The following is a 17,339-nucleotide window of genomic DNA, read 5'->3' as shown; positions in this document are numbered from 1 at the left end:
TATCTGGTGCTTACAGCAGAATGGACTTCTCCAAGTAACTGTTCCACACATAAAAGTGCTGCTGATGTAATTCTATGTTCAAATAGCTGAGCACAAATGAACACTTTGTTGCCCTGATGGTGAAGATGAAGAAGTCCCTAAACTACTCAGCAACTTTGCTAGAGAGGCAGTTGGCAAAGGCTTTTTTCCCCACAGCTATTATCATCACAAAGGAAACTCTAAAATTACTGCTGAAGTTCGGTGGGGCAGATTGCTTTCCCCCCTCCTACTTTTGCAAAGAGGTGTCTTAGGCTGCACATTTGCTACAATCCATGGGCAAGTATCAGAAGCAAAAGTAAGTACTTTCTCTTGATTGCCAATGCTTGTGGTATTTTGTCTTCACATTTGATACAAACCCATTTACTGTTTGCTAGACTGCCGCCAACAGAGCCCCAGTTGTACGTCTGTCCTTTCCAAGGTTCAGATAGTCTCCAGTAGACACTTGCTCAATAATTCAGAACAGTTCAAAATCCCAGTAACTGCTGGACTTCAGGAAGTATTAAGAACTCCTGCAGTTATATTATTTTGGAAGTAATCATGTTTTTAAAAAACTCTCATAAAATGAAAGAACAATAAAGGCACCATATCTATGAAAAAGCAACTAAGATGATTTTTTATTTTCACAGTAATGTTATCCTGTTGTAAACTGTCAAATGAAAAATTAGCCCCTTGGCTCCCATTTAGTATGTTATTGTTTTGTAATATATAAACTAAAGAATTGTAACTTTAGTGCCTCTTCCTTCTTTCTCTTGAAATCCAAAGCTATTAGCACAAACCCTATTCCTAATGAGAGATAAAAGAGTTTGTAAAGGACAGATAATCAGTATATTTGCTTTCTGTTGTATTCTGTTAGCATTCTAAAGGCTTACGAATAGAAGAAAACATCTGAAACAAATGCCTTAAAATACAGAGTTTTGGGCATATCCCTGATACACACACACGAGTTAATTTGATCAGCAGACAGAACTGAAGAAAGTGCTTGTCTCAGAAGTATAGGGAAAATTAGCTAGACAGAATACGCCTGGCACAGAATCAACTTAGTTTAGTGTTGGGCTACTATATGATTATGTGCCATCAAATCGATATTGACTCTTAGCGACCACATAGATAAGATTTTCTCCATGATGATCTGTCCCTAACCTGGTCTTTCAGGTCTTCCAATGGGCCACTCATCGCCACTGTAACTGAGTCCATCCACCTTGCTGCTGGTCATACTCTTCTCTTTCCTTCCACCTACCCCAGCATTAAAGCCTTCTCCAGAGAGCTAGGTCTTTGCATAATGTGTCTGAAGTCGGATGATTTGAGCTTGGTCATTTGTGCCTTTAGTGAAACTCTGGGTTGATTTATTTAATGATCCATTTGTTTATTTTCTTGGCTGTCCATGGTATTCACAGGAGTCTTCTCTAACACCAAAATTCAAAGCTTCAATTTATTTCCTATCCTGCTTCTTCAAAGTCCAACTTTCACTTCCATAGAGCGTCACAGGGAACATCATTGCTTGTACTATTCTGATCTTTGTAGGTATAGATACATCATGGCATCTGAATATCTTTTCCAAGGCCTTCATGAATGCTCTACAAAATGCTGGTCTGTGGTGTATTTCTTGACTGCTTGTCCCGTTACTGTTGATGGTTGATCCTAAAAGGCAGAAGTTATCTACCACTTTGATATCTTGATTATCAATCCTACGGCTAGTGTTGTATTTGGTTATTAGTTTGATCTTCTTTATATTTAATTTTAGTACCATTTTTTTCACCATGCATCTTGACTTTTATTACTAGAGCTTCAGATCCTTTGCTATTAGAATGTTATCAACATAGTGCAGGTTACTGAAGTTTCTTCCTCCAATTTTAAAACCAAGTTCATCTTCTTACATTAGTATAGCGTTGGGCTACTTTATGACATACAGTCAATTCATTATGACAACAGCAAGCTACACTTTTTTTAAAAAAAATCCTAACTTATTGATAAACGAATACTATGTTGCTTTATGCAGTTCAAGCAATTTGCTGGCTTGTCTTCTAAACAGCTCTATTTGCATTTTATAGGCTATGTCTTCCAAACAAAAACAAATCATGGATTCTTTCTGTCTGATTTATTCCCACAGGCCTGCCTCAACAACACAGCAAGCAAATTATAGTCAGTGCTATCCATGGTTTGCTAGCTGCCCAGAAAAGCCAGTGGGAATGACTATTCTCTGATAAACTAAAATTTAGACAAGTTCTTGTCTCCTGTGTCAAATGAACGTAGACAGTAACACAAGCCATCTCTGATCAGAATGTTCTACATTCAGAGACCATTCCAGGATCACCTTCATAGTTAGAATTTATGTTGCATCTTCTTATGGTAGAACTAAGTTTTTAAAATGCATAAGTAACATTCTAGCCCACTTATCCCCCTCCCTTTTGTAATTATTTTTATTTCACATGCTATAATGCTAAAACGTAAACTTTACAAAAGCTACCAACCTCTCTCCATGAAAACCAGCTTCACATTCACAAACAGGTCCATCTAAGCTATCAATACATTTGCCGTTGTTCTTACAGGGGTTGTCTTTGCAATATGGACCAATCTGACACCTAGGGAAAAAAAAAAAAAGAATAGTTAATTACCTCCTAAATCAGCCATTTAAACCTGATGTTCTGAGATTGCCAACTTCAACATATCCAGCCAGAAGGCTGGGGAAAGTTAATTGGTTTACTAAATGACACGAGTCACAGTATAATTCCAGGATTATTAACATTTATCCTGCCTCTGTATTTGCCCAAAGACCATGAATAGATATGATATCAAGGATTTCAACTGCTTTTTCACAATTCCTGCAGGACAAATTGTGATTTCCCAATGAACGTGCATTCCACAAGAGCTACAGCAAATTTGACTCTCCATGAGATCGACTGAACGAAATGTATTTTTGTATACACAAGCCTGTCCTGATTTGTACTTTACCTCTTCAGACTTACCCGACAGAAAACCTTCTTCCACTTAAAAAAAGGCAAACGGATGCAAAGCTCACACAGAACATTTCTCAAAGCACACATGCAAGCAGATAATATTACAGAGGCGATACTATCAAGATAAAAGTACTGGTGATGAAATTTATTTCAATAGTTAGAAAAGGCATCATACCTCTGACCTGTATACAGCCCTCTACACTGGCAGATGAATTCATCATTGAGGGAAATACAAGTGCCACCATAAAGGCAGGGATTGGAAGCACATGGGTCGACGTTTACTTCACAATGTGTACCCATAAATCCAGCTGCACACTTACAATAATAATCTGCAATGAAAAGCCCAGTATGAGAGCATGCCACTGTGCTCACAAAACTATGCAAGTATTTGTTTGCACAGAAAAGACAATCTAAAGGAGCCTTTCTGAAACCCCAAACAAGCAAACCTGGATAAATTATCTAAACTGCATAGCAGCACAGCACAGATGCACCCTCCTAAAGAGATGCAAGAACCAGGCAATAAAGTTGAATAATATCTTACTTACAGTAACTGTAGCTATGATAACCATTTCAGAAATGACTATAGTATCATAATCGAAAGAACACAATAAATTCTACTCCTTTTAAAAGGTTGAGGGAGTACAAAAACTTTAAATGCTGAAGTACAATATATATATAGTACAGATAGCTTTCCTCTACTGGCATTTTGAAAACTACACATAGCAGTGTTGCTCCAGTGGCATTTAACACTTAGGTTAATTTAACTGAATGACACCTGTGATGTGTTAGTTTTTAAAAAGTTGTTAAAATAAAAGACATCTTCACTTGCTTTTAGGGAAGCCTGGTTTTAGACTATTGCTGGGAAAGTATTCTAAATAGCTAATACAAAGTTGTGGTGGGAAAAAGTGGCCTTGCACAGTGTTTATATCCATACAAAATAAAACAATGCTAAATACTAACAACAAACCTCACCTCCAGTGGGGAGTGGATTACAAATGCCTCCATTCTGGCATGGACTGCTTGAACAACCCTCCATAGTTGTCAGTAAACATCCAGGAGATACATCCACAGATTCTTCCATTTGAGCATAACTCTGGGGTTTGCTATTTAGAGGCAATTCTTGACCATTGAGTACAATGGAATCCATACAGCCTCTGAAGCCATTGCTAACCTGTGGGCTCCTTCCATGTCTCATACCCTGCTGTCGAATGTGACCACCAAAAAACACATGGTTATCTAAATTCAGCGTCCTTAGAGTACCAGGGGCGGTACCAGAGGCAGTGTGTACCCTATCTAGAATAAGTTTAGCATAGTTTCCATCAACTTCAAGAGATACTGAATGCCACTGGCCATCACTAATTTGAATGCTCTGCACAGACACAGTTCTGGGACCACTTCCGCAGTCAAATTTGTATTGAAGTTTCCCATCGTGAATCTGAAAGAGAAAAGAAAGGCAACAATTAGCTATGAAGATACCTTACTGACTCCACTTGCAGGAATGCCCAATATGATACAGCCTTCCCGGATGTGATGCCCTGAAATCTTTGAGAACTACATTTCCTAGATTTCCCAATTCAGCATTAAAACTTGTTGTCCCAACATATCAGAGGGCATCAAACTGGGGACAGATCATACAATGGTAACTCCATATAACACCACTGAGATTCATTCAAAACTGCAGCATTCAAAATTAACCCAGCCTGGTTCCTTAACCACTACTTGATCTAGTAATATTTACCAGGGGCAGCAGAATAAACCACTATATATGTTGCTGTGTAATCACTACACTGTAGCACATGTGGGGTACAAACTAGAATCCTCTAATATAAAAATATTTACTTGCATGCATGGATACAAATTTTCTGCTGTTCAATAAAGTAGTGTTAATGTTGTTGAGTGTTTTACTCTTGTACAGGTAATCCTTGGTTAACGACCACTTGTTTGGTGACTGTTCAAAGTTATGACGATGCTGAACAACAGTACAACAGGTACTTACAACCAGTCCTCAAAGTTCTGGCTGTCCCAGCAACCCCGTGGTCATGTGTTCACGATCTGGGTGCTTGGCAACTGGCTTGCACTTACAATGGTTGCATCATCCCACGGTCACATGATTTCCATTTGCTATTTTCTCTGCTGGCTTCCCATGAGAAAAGTCAATGGGAAAACCAGCAGGGAAGGTCACAAGTTGCTTGGGTAAGTTTCCTGCACCCGGCAGCAGCCACCCCAAGCCTTGCTGTGCTTGCAGTGCAATGGATCTTCACGCCTCCTCACCTGTCCTACAGCAGCCATGCCAAGCCTCATTGTGCTCGCACTGGGCCGGATCCTCATGCACCCTTGCCCATCTGGCAGCAGCAACCCCAAGCCTCGCTGTGCTTGCACCGCACCAGACCCACTTACCTGCCTGCCAGCCTGCTTGCAAACCCCTGGGACCTGCAACTTCCTGCCAGCTTCCCTACCGACTTTGGTTGTTAGAAGCCAGCAGGAAGTTGCGAAGAGGTCCTCGCTTAATGACCCGCGAACCTTGCTTAACGATGGCAATGGGGACTGCTGGTCATAAAGTGCAATGTCATGTGACCACATCACTTAGCAATGCAAATTCCGGTTCCAATTACCATAATTAACCAAGGACTACCTGTAATTCATATTGGATTTTTCATGCAAGGGAATTTTTAATGATTAATTTCTGGTATTCATAAACATTACAACTTAATTATAGTGATTTCTTCCTGCAGTAAAATGACAATTATTAAGCAGAATAATGTCTGAATACTTAAACATCTACGCTTTTTGTCGAAGTGGAACGATTAATGCCATTTACAATTCCTAGTAATTGCTGGACAATTCTCAGTAATTCTGAATCATTCATTCATTTCCCCCTTCTATTTATTGTATTTATTTTTCCACAATGCTTCTTACCTGTATTATAAAGTACTAACTAGGAATACATTTGCTTGGAAGGGTTAAAAGCTTAGAAGATTAAAGTACACATTCTAAAAAGCATTAAATATTTTGCTAACCATCTAAAGCATTCCATTTGTTAAAACAGCGTGTTCTCCTGATGTTTAAATTATAGGAATTATATTAGGTCTGCACCAATTTAGATTTAAATTAGATTCAGAACAAAATACAGGAGGCTTCCTGTTAATTAAAAGGTTTCAGACTTTGGAGCCACATACCTCTAAAATACTATAGTCAGTTCCTCGGGCATACATGACAACTGCATGAGTAGAATATGTTCTGAGTCTCATACTGAGTTTCATTTCCTCTTTGTTTTCATTTTCCATGAGGCGATACTTCACGTAACTGCTTCCAGTAAAAGTTACTACTTGTCCAGCTGATACTTAAAATAAAGACAACAAACCAGGATTTAAAACTGCACACCGTATTTTAATTGGATAGAGAGGATTAAATGATAAAACCTTACCAGGGCACTGGGTGGCAGTGCTTCCATCACAAACACAAGTGTACTTTTCTTCCTGAAGGTCAGCTACACATTCGGTACCATCAGGGCATGGGTTTCCCTCACAAATACTGTTCACTAGTGGGCACCTTCCATCTGGGAAATACATAACAGCAGAGTTTTAGTTTTATTCCTGTCTCTCCTCCTCACCCCTCAGCAATTCCTCAAGCAAGAGCACTGAAACCTCTGATCCTAATTTTGCTCAGGCACAACAGGTGATGAAAGTAATAGCTGTCAGAAAGCAGGAGAAAGCAGAGTACGCCAGCCAGCAAGCAATCATTCCATCATTCAATTGTAAATTGCTATCAGATCGAATTCTGCTGGGAAAATTACTCACCTGAGATTGTACTCTTCTTTTCTATTCTTCTACAGAATTCATAAATTATGTTATCAAGGTAAACCATATACTGTTTCCCATTTTCAAACCCCTTAGAGTCAGTAGGCCAAATATTCTAGGACTTGCAATCCTCTAGTATACCATTAAAATATGTTCTCTTAAAGGCCGCACTGCATATCCTTTAGGACAGAATTGCTGGCTGTGAAAGCCATCAAGATAATGATAGAAAAAAAAATGAAGCTCTTAAATGTTTGAGAGACCTCTTATAACAGCCTTCTCCAAATATGCTGGGACAACTTTGCCTAGAAGTTACGGCCAGCATGATTTGGGGAAAACCTATTTACAACAGTGAGATGAAAAACATGAACTCTGAAAACTTATCACTGTTTTAAATTTTGCTTAATATCAGGTTACACTTATAACTGTGGCTGTTAAATAAGATGGGGTCAATTTTTGCACTTTATACAAAGAATATTTCTTATACTTCAGTTATTACTTTTCTGCTTAAGAGTTTAGAAAGTTCATTTTCTACCTTTCAATACAGATATTCCTCACCTTTACAAAGGCAAACTGCGCTTCTGTGGTGACGTGGTGTGACAAAACTCAGTCTGGCAGTGCTGTGGGTTGACATGATTTTCTCATCCACCATCACTTTTTCTTCACAAAATTTCCAAGGGCAATCCAAACCCAAGCAGAGTTTGTGGAAAACTTTAAGGATTTGGACGCCTGAGATCTCTTCAAGATCAGGCACAGAGGAATTTATCTTGTGGAGCAAGGCTCTGGTTGAATGCTGAGAACTAGCAGTCTTTTCGACGAACAGCAGTACATCAAGGTTTGATGGATGATCAGAAGGTTGCAAGCTAATTATCTGAATATCATTTCTTCTAACTCCCAAGCAAGTCCTTAAAGCCCTTTGAAAATTGCGCCAATAGTCACCAATGAATTCCTCTGGGGCAAGGTTGGCAAACTGAAAAGCTATGCTGTGATTCAGCAAGTCTTGTGTGACCTGCTTGATATGTACTGCAATGACAGCAGCAGTGGTAAACTTTCCATCTGTAACAGTAACATTCAGATGGTATTGTCCTACATCTAACCTTTTGTGAGCAATCAACTTGCCTCCAGTGCTAGAAACACTGAACAAAGATTCCATTTGGGGATCCAGCTTGTACGTCAGAGTGTCATAAACATCTTGGTCTGTTGCGTGCACTTTTCCAATGACACCACCAGCATATTCTTCTCCAAAGGTTGTGATAAAGATTTCTAAGGGCAGGATTGCAGGAGGATGGACGCTCTCCTCAATAACCTTAATGTCAATGTAAGTCACAGAAGACAACTGAGGCCTTCCACTATCAACCACCTAGAATAAACAATGAATTTCAACTCAATTTAACTTGCTTTTAACTTAAAGCACTATACGATGTATGATATAGGTAATCTTTACAAATATAAATGACTAATTAACTCGAGATTACCAATTAGTGGCAGTATCTGTCATATTTATCCAGTTGCTTTCAATGTCTCAACTATGATCAAGAACCATTCAATGCAGACACGAAACTCTCACTACTGGCAACATTTCTAAAGCAAGGCCTAAGCAGGGACAGATGATAATAAACTGGTAGCTCTCTGGAGGATACAGGACACTGTAAGCATTTCTGATTCCCATTTTTTTAAGAACAAGAACAACTGGAAAATGGACTACTATTCCAAATTAAGCTCATTTCCAGTATGTTCCTAAGCTGACAAAGCTCATTTTAAATGTATAATGTAAGGTACCGTTTTGAGCTCTGTTAGTGGATCTTTAGATTCTGCAAAAACAAAGCAATTCATTTAGATCTGAAGTTGCTGCACATTCTTGGTCTACAGCACCCAGCCTGGCAGGCATATGAGGTGAACATAACTGAAATGGAAGAGTTCAATAAAGTGCCACTCTTGCCTATTCCAAGGTTTCAGCAATATCTATTTATAAAAGCTTTTCTGATACAATTAATACAGCTTCACTGCCTCCTCAAAATTGTTTTAATCTAGCTTAATTAATTTAATTAGAAATCAACGGGGCAAAATGTTATAAAACACTCATTATAAACCTTTATAGGAAAGGCATGCTCTTTAAATATTTGAAACATTTATGCGTAATAAAAGTAGACTTTGGGATCACAAATTCAGCATGTTCTCTAAGGCGGTAAGAAATGATCAAGGACGCAATAGCGAATCACGAACAGCAGATGGCAGCGGGGGTGCTTTTGTTCTTTCAGAATTCAGAGCTCCTCTTGTTGAGACTCAACCGGTCCTGCAGTAAACTATTCCAGAAATGTGTTTCTTAATATAATTACAAAGCATCCTCTTACACCTCCTTAAATATGTTATTATGTACGTCATCAGAATCAGAAATCATTTATTTTGGTATCACGTAGGAATTTCTTCTACGGAATCTGGCTTGAAAGGGAATGGGAGGTTCTACCCAGGTTATGGTGCTTGTCATGTACAAAGCCTGCTGATCTGGGGTGGCGCACTCTGGACAATGTGGCAATATTGTTTTCTTCTTCGTTAATATGCCTACAATATGCCTGTTCAGGGATCCTTTGGCAGTTCTCTGACATTTTCCAGAAAAGGTTCACAGTGAGGTGTAACCCTGGCCAGATTGGTTTGTTCTGGAAGAAAACCATAATATTCTGCTGCTCTGGAGTGGTGGCTATTGCACTTCCTCACTTCTGAGTTTTCACATTAGTATCTAAATGTAGTTTCCATAAAGAATGGTAATAGACCATTAATGTAACAGTAATTATGCATTTTAATGTAGATAGTTCTTGAATTATGACCACAATTGGGACTGAAATTTCTGTTTTAAGGGATGCCGTCATAAAGTGAGACGTCACGTGACTGCATCGCTTAGCGACTGCAATCCCTGCAGTCCTGGTTGCCGTCATTAACTGAGAATTGCAGGTCATTAAGTGAGTTCCCACCCTAATCCAAGCCATTCTGGACATGTCCCCCCTTAAGTAAGGCAAGGGAAAGCCTCCAATTTCCCCCACCTGCCTATCCCCCCCATCTCTGCCCTTTTGGCCACCCTGCACCCTATCTTGTGGGGTAGCAAGCAGCCCCAGAACTGTGTGGGTCTGGGGCTGCTTGCCACACTCCAGGAAGCCGCAGCTAGCCCAGCCCAGCCCAGCCCAGCCCAGCCCAGCCCAGCCCAGCCCAGCCCCCTTGCCACCCTGCACTCTGAGACCCCTGTCACACTGTGCTCCATTGCCCCAGCTGACCTTTACCATCTTCTTGCTCCTGCTGCTGAGGAGGCATGCCTGGTTTCACTGCTGGGCCGGGTGGGACTGAACTTTGTGCTGTGGGTGGGTGGGGGGAGCCAAAAGCAGCTCCTGAGCTATGGTGCACTAGAAAGCCCCTTTGTGCTGCGGTAAAAAGACAAAGAAAGAAATGCGAAGCCCAGCCCCACCCGGGAGCTTTTTGCAAAGGGGCTTCAGGGGCTGCTATCGGCTTTTTTTTTTGAAACGTGGAGCCCAGCTGTGCCCTGCAGCTTTTTGCAAAGAAGCTTTTTGGTGCACCATGGTTCTGGGGTTGCTTTTGGCTTTTTTTCCTGGAGCAGAAAGCCCAGTTCCGGCCTGGCCCGACAGTCAGGCTGGGCACGCCTCGTCAACGACGGGAACAAGAAGATGGCAAAGGTCAGCTGGGGTGGTGGAGTGCAGGGTGGCAGGGAACCAAAAGGGCATAAATGGGTGGGAGAGAGGTGGGTGGGGGAGTTCAAGTGCCCCTGAGGTACAGGAAGGTTGCCAAGTGTCCAAATTTTGATCACATAACCCCAGGGGCGCTACAAAAGCCATAACATCGGGCACAGGTCATAAGTCCCTTTGTTCAGCACTGTCATAACGTTGGATGGTCACTGAACAAATAGGTCGTCAGTCGAGGATTACCTGTAAAACAGCAGTAAAGATGCAGTAGCAGTAATGATTTGAAAAACTGATTTGTCAGTTTGGACTGAATCAATGATTTGTTTCAACACATTTCAAAAACATATAGCATTTCATACCTTAATATGAAGCAAGTAATGATCCTTCAGTTTGCGCTGTAGTTGAATACCAGTTGTAAGTACAGCTTGTTGGTTGATCTCAAAAGCATTATCTTCATTTCCACTTAGAATTGTGAAAAGAAAGGGTGGGCCGTTGTGGGAGGAGTCTTTGTCTGTTACCACCAGTTGCTGAATGTTATATCCAATTGGCTTATTTTCCTATAAAAGTGGGAAGAAATTGTCTGAAATTTCTTAAGGATGCCTTATTAGGATGAGTTATGGTGTTGCAAAGCTACTTTCAGTTACAAAGTAACATGACAATGGAACAAGAAGCTCCATTTTGAGTTCAAAACAATCGTTTGAGAGTTTGAGACTGGCTATTTCAATCTTTCTGAAACTGTTTAAAAATATTGATGTGACAGATACTATAAGTTTGGAATACTTCTTTCAAACTCCACATGGGTCATTTGGATTTCAAGGTGTTTCAAATTAATTTTTTTTTACACACTCCTTAGCGGGTGTGCTTTATCTTCCTGCTAGGCTTTGCACAATGGAAGCAACATGATTAGCCCCTATATTTCACTTTTCACCACAGAGGCAACATATAAAGCACTGAGCATAGTGATCCAGCAGAACCAGCTGCCCCACTTCAAAGGAAGTTGCTGCAAATGTGCAACTTGCTATAGGCAGAGCAGAGCATTCAAACAACAGTTTGGGAAACTCCCTGAAACATTTTTTCCACATACTTCTGTGTCCTTTCTAGATCATGGAAAGTAACATTAAATTATAAGCATGTATAAAGTACAAAAATAAAATAAATAAAATAAAAATAAAATGTGTAAGAAAGTGTGTAATTGTAATTTATGTAGCACTTTCCAATCTCTCTCTCTCTCTCCTCACACCCTCATATTACTCAAAATGGTTAGGCCAAATAGTCCCATGATTTTCAATTCAATATCTTCAATTACTGGACTAAATCAAATAATAGTGTTAACATTCCTAGGGTATCTTGAAAGCATGTTAAAGTCCTTTCAGAAAGAGAAAAATGCTTTATAAATAATGTATCAATATATGTTATAGTCAATAGATCTCACTATTAAGAAATTATAGTTTATTAGCCAAAAATTTAAGTTTCTACATATTGGGGCCTTTTTCAAATGGAAGTCAAGTTTCCCAGCTCCCCCTTCCCCCTTTATATAATACCACCTAATCTATTTGCTGAATACTACCGATGCAACCCAAACTTCAGGAAAGCAACCTTGAAGAACAGAGAATACTGTTTACTGCTTTCTAAAAGACTTCTAGCCCTTTGTTTTTATTTTTCTGAAATGACCACTGCTGAAGTAGCATGCTGGATTAGATGAAACGTGTTTAGCTGTTAGGACAATCCTAAAGTACAAAAGTCTCAGCCACAAAACATCCAGAATTACTTCCTGTCTGTGTCATAACCCTCCTGTGAAATTGATCCTTTAATCTCTCTGTCACTTTACTTCCTATCTAGTTAAAGGAGAGCTAAGCTTACTGTCTCCTATCCTTTGTTTGGTTCATGTATTTTACGATGCAACCCAACTAGGCCTCCAACCATCAATTCTTGTCTGACAACCAGCACATCAAAAGCTGCTATTAATTTCTGTAAGAGTGAAATGAAAGATTCAGACAGGACATATTTAATCCATAATGATTACTAATATTCTTTCTGAGGCCAAACAAACAAATGCACCATTCTCACAATGCAAGAAAGCATATGAATGCTGCAAATAAAAGCAAATGAGAATGTTTTTCATCCCTTAACTAAGCTGCCCCCATTCTCAGCTTCAGTGTATATTTCTAAGAGGATAAATTTGATATGACCGATTTAAGCCTGTCCATTTTTTTTTCTTGTTCAACAGCACAATATTCTTAGTTGTATCCTTGTTTTTTTTTTTTTTAAAGCTTTGGATTTGTATTTTAAAAAGAATTTGTCAATTGTTGTCAATAAACATTACTATTATCTTTTGCCAACTTTTTGAGTATTGCAAATTCCAACATTAAAACCAGCCTCCAGATAATTCCACCTGGATGACTGAGAATCTTCATCAACAGCCTTCAGACGAAACTGTAAAATGTATTTGACTAGTTGCTTTGTACTTGAGAATATCAACAAAGCTTTAACAGACTAATTTTAAGTATGAACCTGCAAACTGATTAACATTTACCATAATTTTATTTGTTAATCACTGATTTCCAGTGACTTATTTTTACTGAATCAGAAAAATCAGTTCATTGAACTGCAATAGTTTCTTTCCCTTTCAATTAGGCTATGATTTGTTTGTTTCTGTAGAAAGCAAAAGAAGGGCTAGATTTCTCATGTTGGCAAAACTAAATTTGTGAATTTCTGCCCTCCCAAAAGAATCAGAAAGAATGGCTTCCATTTGCAAGATGAACTTACATAAAAGTGTCAAGCACTGCTTTGCTGATTCTCCCCAACCCTGTAATACGGTCAGAGGCATCTATGAAAGACAAAGGATTCTCCCCATTTTCCTACAGAATTTTTGAAGAAAATGGAAGCAGCGCAGTGCCAATGTGCACCTCCTTAAAAAAACCAGGATAAGGACTTTCTTGATTTCTTTCCTTAGGCCATGGAATCAAGAAAGGGAACTCTTAATTTGTTAGCATTATTAGAGAGAGTTCATTTATCAACTCCAAAAATCCATATGCAATCAAAAGACATCTTTATCTAAACCCAGAACCTTGGGATTGATCAAGTTTCAGTGGGAATTTATTCAAATGTTTTACAGTCGTCTAATGGCTGAATTATATTACATTATAAGTAACAGTTTTCCAATAATATAGAAAACAAACAGCAGGCATCATGTGCTACAATATAATATATATGAATTACCTGGATAATAATGCTATAATTTTCCTTTGAAAACAAGGGCGGATTATCATTTACATCAGATACATCAATATTGACTGTAGTTGTGTTGCTTCTTGGTGGGTATCCATTGTCTGATGCTTGAACTGTCAAAGTGTAACCTGAAATCTTCAGAGAAAAATATTAACACAATTAGGCTACATTTTTTGATATAAGAAAAATAATATTGGAATCCACATAAAATTGGAATCCACACATTCTCTACCTTTTGCATTAAGAAATTTTGTACAGACAGATCATAAATGAACAACACAGCATCTGGAGATAAACAATGCTAGTTGCTTTACAAACATGATTTGGACATAAGCACCTGTCTATTAAAATATAAACTATGCACAACAAACAACATAACTTAATTGTAATTTTGCTCTTTCCAAGAGACAACTTTTTCAATAGGGCCAGTTCAGATACCCTGGCCTGTATTTTATAAACCAGTTTTAGTAATATGCTACAAACCTCCCCAACATTAATCTATTTTGACCATTGAAGTGCAATTAATACAAAATCTAGCAGCAAGAGTACTAATTAGTATAAGCTACGAAGATCACATTATGCTTGTATTAAATATTTGTACTGATTGGCAACTGCTTACAAGGCATTATTTAAACTACTTGGATTAACAGTTAAACCTCTAAATTGCTTAGGGCCTGACTATCTGAAGGACCATCTTTCCTGTTATAAACTAGCCTGGCTATTAAGATTGGCAGGAAAAACCTTTAGAAAATGCTCTTAGTTTAATAGGCTCCTCTATCTGGTATGTCAGAGAAAGTATTTTCTTTTTTTTATATAGGAATATTTTTATTAAGAATTTTGATTATAATAGTAAAATCTAATACAAACTAAACTTAAAGAAAAGAGAACAGAAATGAGTAAAAAGTACAAAGAAAAATAAAAAAAACAAGAAACAAAAAAGAATAGAGAGAAAAAAAATAAAGAAGTGACTTCCAACCTTCATCACAACAAGTATAAACAAATTTAGTAACACTTCATCCCCTCTAAGGTTATAAACATTTATCTCTTCATCCATATCCCATCTCTTATCTATAAACAAATCCATAAAACACCATCTTTTTAGTCCAGGTGTCAGCAGAAAGTCCATAAAGGATTGCCAGAAGTAACAACATATCTTGTTTTAACCGTGATCAAATAAACCAATGTTATATTCTTTCCTTTTACTTCTAACAATCTTAATCTTTAGTTCATTCCAAATATTGTTGGAGGATTTGATTTGTCTTCATTTCTTCTTTGTCTCACTGCAGAGTTCTTCAAGCCTATTTTGTAAATAAAAGCCTCTTTTGTAAATCCAGTAATAAAAAAAAAAAAATCCAGGTCCCTCTCTTGGTTTGTCATTTGTATTTCCCTTTTAAATTTTAAAACCTCATCCACTTTCTTTTGTAGATCCAGTGAAACATTCTTTTCTAAGTCATTCTCTTGGCCTGTCAGTTGTAAATTCACTTTCGATACCATCTTTATCTTGTCAGATAAAATTTGTTCTATATCTGTCATTTCTTCAATAACATCTTTTGGACATAGTCTATCCAGAGAAGCAGACATCATTACTGACATCGTGGCTACTATTTTCTGATTCCATTCTTCAAAAGTCTCCTTCAGTATTTTTACTGTTATAATGTTTTGCATCATTTCATAGGTTTGTATATCTTTCCTCTACCCAAAATTTTTAGTCCCATCTGGTGTCCAATTTTTGAAATCATAAAATTGCTTATTTTTATTATAACTTGTAAAAACCAGAACAGGATCTATTTCCCACAAGAAGCTGTTTGTTCTTCATAATTAATTCCAAAATCTTATTGTAAAAGTTTCAATATTCCAATTTTATCTGGATCCTTAGTATGTTTACAACTTTATAAGGTCAAAATCTTATTTAGCTTTTTGCTATTTATTTCAGATTCTTTAAATTCTTAAGCTTATGATTAAAATTTTCTTTTGTCCAGGATTGAAGGCAGACTCACCCGGCATTTTCAAACTTGTTGTTCTGAAGGTCTCTAATAGCTTAGAAGTAGTTAATGAGCAATTCTCAAAAGCGATTAGAAAGTGAGATTTGCAAACTTAGAGTCCTTTAAAAGTCTCCACTACCGTTGTGAGCAAGATGGCTAACCTAATTATGTCCCGGTGCCCAAACTCTCAGAAAACTGCTGTCCTGTGGTCTCCTCACAAGAAGCAGCCCTCCAGAGCACATGTGGGTGATCTCCCATCCTCTCCTTATCTGTAGAGGTTCCAAGGAATTGGTCTGCTCAACAGTTCCTTGGTCTTTGCTGCGGGTGTCGTGGCTCTGCTCTTGGAGAGCTGTCTTCACTTAGCCATATCTCCCCCAGAAGTCCAGAGAAAGCTTTTTCTTAAGTTGGTTGTAGCTTCCTTAGAAAATGAGTTTGATCTCCATTCTCTCAATATTCAGAAAATCTTTGTGGACACCCAGTTCAGATGGAGATTTCCTCACAGCAACTCTGGACTCTTCTTAACTTCAGAGAAAATCTCTTTTTCTGATTATTTATTTAATGTTCTTATTTGATAAAAACTATGAATCTTAGTTTTCCAAAACTTTTTTGAAAGACTGGAACCTTATATGAACTTTTTGCTGAAAGAAGAAGAAAATGAATTGAAGATTTATGGATCTGAAGACTAAGAAACATGAGGACTAAACAAAGGGGTAAAAGGACTTGTAAAATATTTAAGAGGGAGGAGAGACAATAAGAATGTAACCTATTGAAAAGAAGGCTGGAAGTCATCTATATGTTTTTTATCTTTGATTTTCAATGTCTTTTTTAGCACTTTTCTGGTTTTTTTCCTTTTGGTTTGTTATTATTATATGAACATTTCAATAAATATAATAATTAAAAAAATTATTTAGTTTTCCTTCAATAAAGCTTTGAATTCTGGAGAGAATAATGGCTTTAAAAGCCCACTGTCAGAAAAAAAAAAGTGCCTATGCCCATCTTTTGGAAAAGTTACTGGCATAAAAGCTTGCAACTGAAAGCTTTAAGGGAGCTGATATTGATGACACTGCTAGTTATTTTATTTCATGACCTACTCAACATTCCCAAGAAGCAAAAAGTTTATAATATGGAACTTTGTGAACTTTTGAAATTTCTTGTTCAGCCATGTGTTTAATCATGAAGAAAATGAGTATCTTCATAAAGATACTAAATGATCTAAACAAGATAATCATAGTGTCTCATGAGACAACAGATTGGTCAACTTGACAATATTTATAAGAGAGGCACAAGAAATAGTCTGTGTGTGTATACATAATTTTCACAACAGTTATCGCAGATGGTCCTTTTTTCTCGGTGGGAAGTTTCTGCTCTACAATTATCTTCATGCAAGTATATTCCAAACAAGTTATCTGTAAAGGGTTACAAAATATTATCTTGGCTTATTGATCTGAGGAATTTAATTACAACTGGGCAAGATCGTTTTCTTGCAGAATGGTGGGCTTTTATTTTGACTTCTTTGCTCAAAAACTATGATTTGGTGGACTGATTTTATGATGTCTATACCCTTCCATAGTAATCTGATCCTTTTGCAATAAAACCGTATTAACCAGGAATGCAGTACCTGTAGTACCACTGACTACTAGCACATATAGAAAGAATGAC

At 37.9% G+C, this 17,339-nt stretch overlaps 1 protein-coding gene across 2 annotated transcripts in view; it reads right to left on the bottom strand.

Annotated features, from left to right (window-relative positions):
- FAT1 (FAT atypical cadherin 1) overlaps nucleotides 1-17,339 on the bottom strand; it is a 120,652-nt gene that overhangs the window by 13,420 nt on the left and 89,893 nt on the right. For both annotated transcript variants that reach the window (XM_007432660.4, XM_015888834.3), the window contains exons 17-24: nucleotides 13,690-13,833; nucleotides 10,830-11,027; nucleotides 7,346-8,147; nucleotides 6,418-6,549; nucleotides 6,170-6,333; nucleotides 3,966-4,428; nucleotides 3,169-3,322; nucleotides 2,508-2,618 (exon numbers count right to left, since the gene is read on the bottom strand). In XM_007432660.4, the coding sequence (XP_007432722.2) occupies nucleotides 2,508-2,618; nucleotides 3,169-3,322; nucleotides 3,966-4,428; nucleotides 6,170-6,333; nucleotides 6,418-6,549; nucleotides 7,346-8,147; nucleotides 10,830-11,027; nucleotides 13,690-13,833 (2,168 nt within the window). The remainder of the gene's footprint in view (nucleotides 1-2,507; nucleotides 2,619-3,168; nucleotides 3,323-3,965; nucleotides 4,429-6,169; nucleotides 6,334-6,417; nucleotides 6,550-7,345; nucleotides 8,148-10,829; nucleotides 11,028-13,689; nucleotides 13,834-17,339) is intronic.

The sequence above is a fragment of the Python bivittatus genome, unplaced genomic scaffold, assembly GCF_059951505.1.
Source record: "Python bivittatus isolate LINGU-HERP-01145 unplaced genomic scaffold, Pbiv_v1 ctg000070_np1212, whole genome shotgun sequence".
Lineage (NCBI taxonomy): Eukaryota > Metazoa > Chordata > Lepidosauria > Squamata > Pythonidae > Python > Python bivittatus.
The sequence above is the reverse complement of the archived record's forward strand: the minus strand, read 5'-3'. Positions and strand labels throughout refer to the sequence as shown.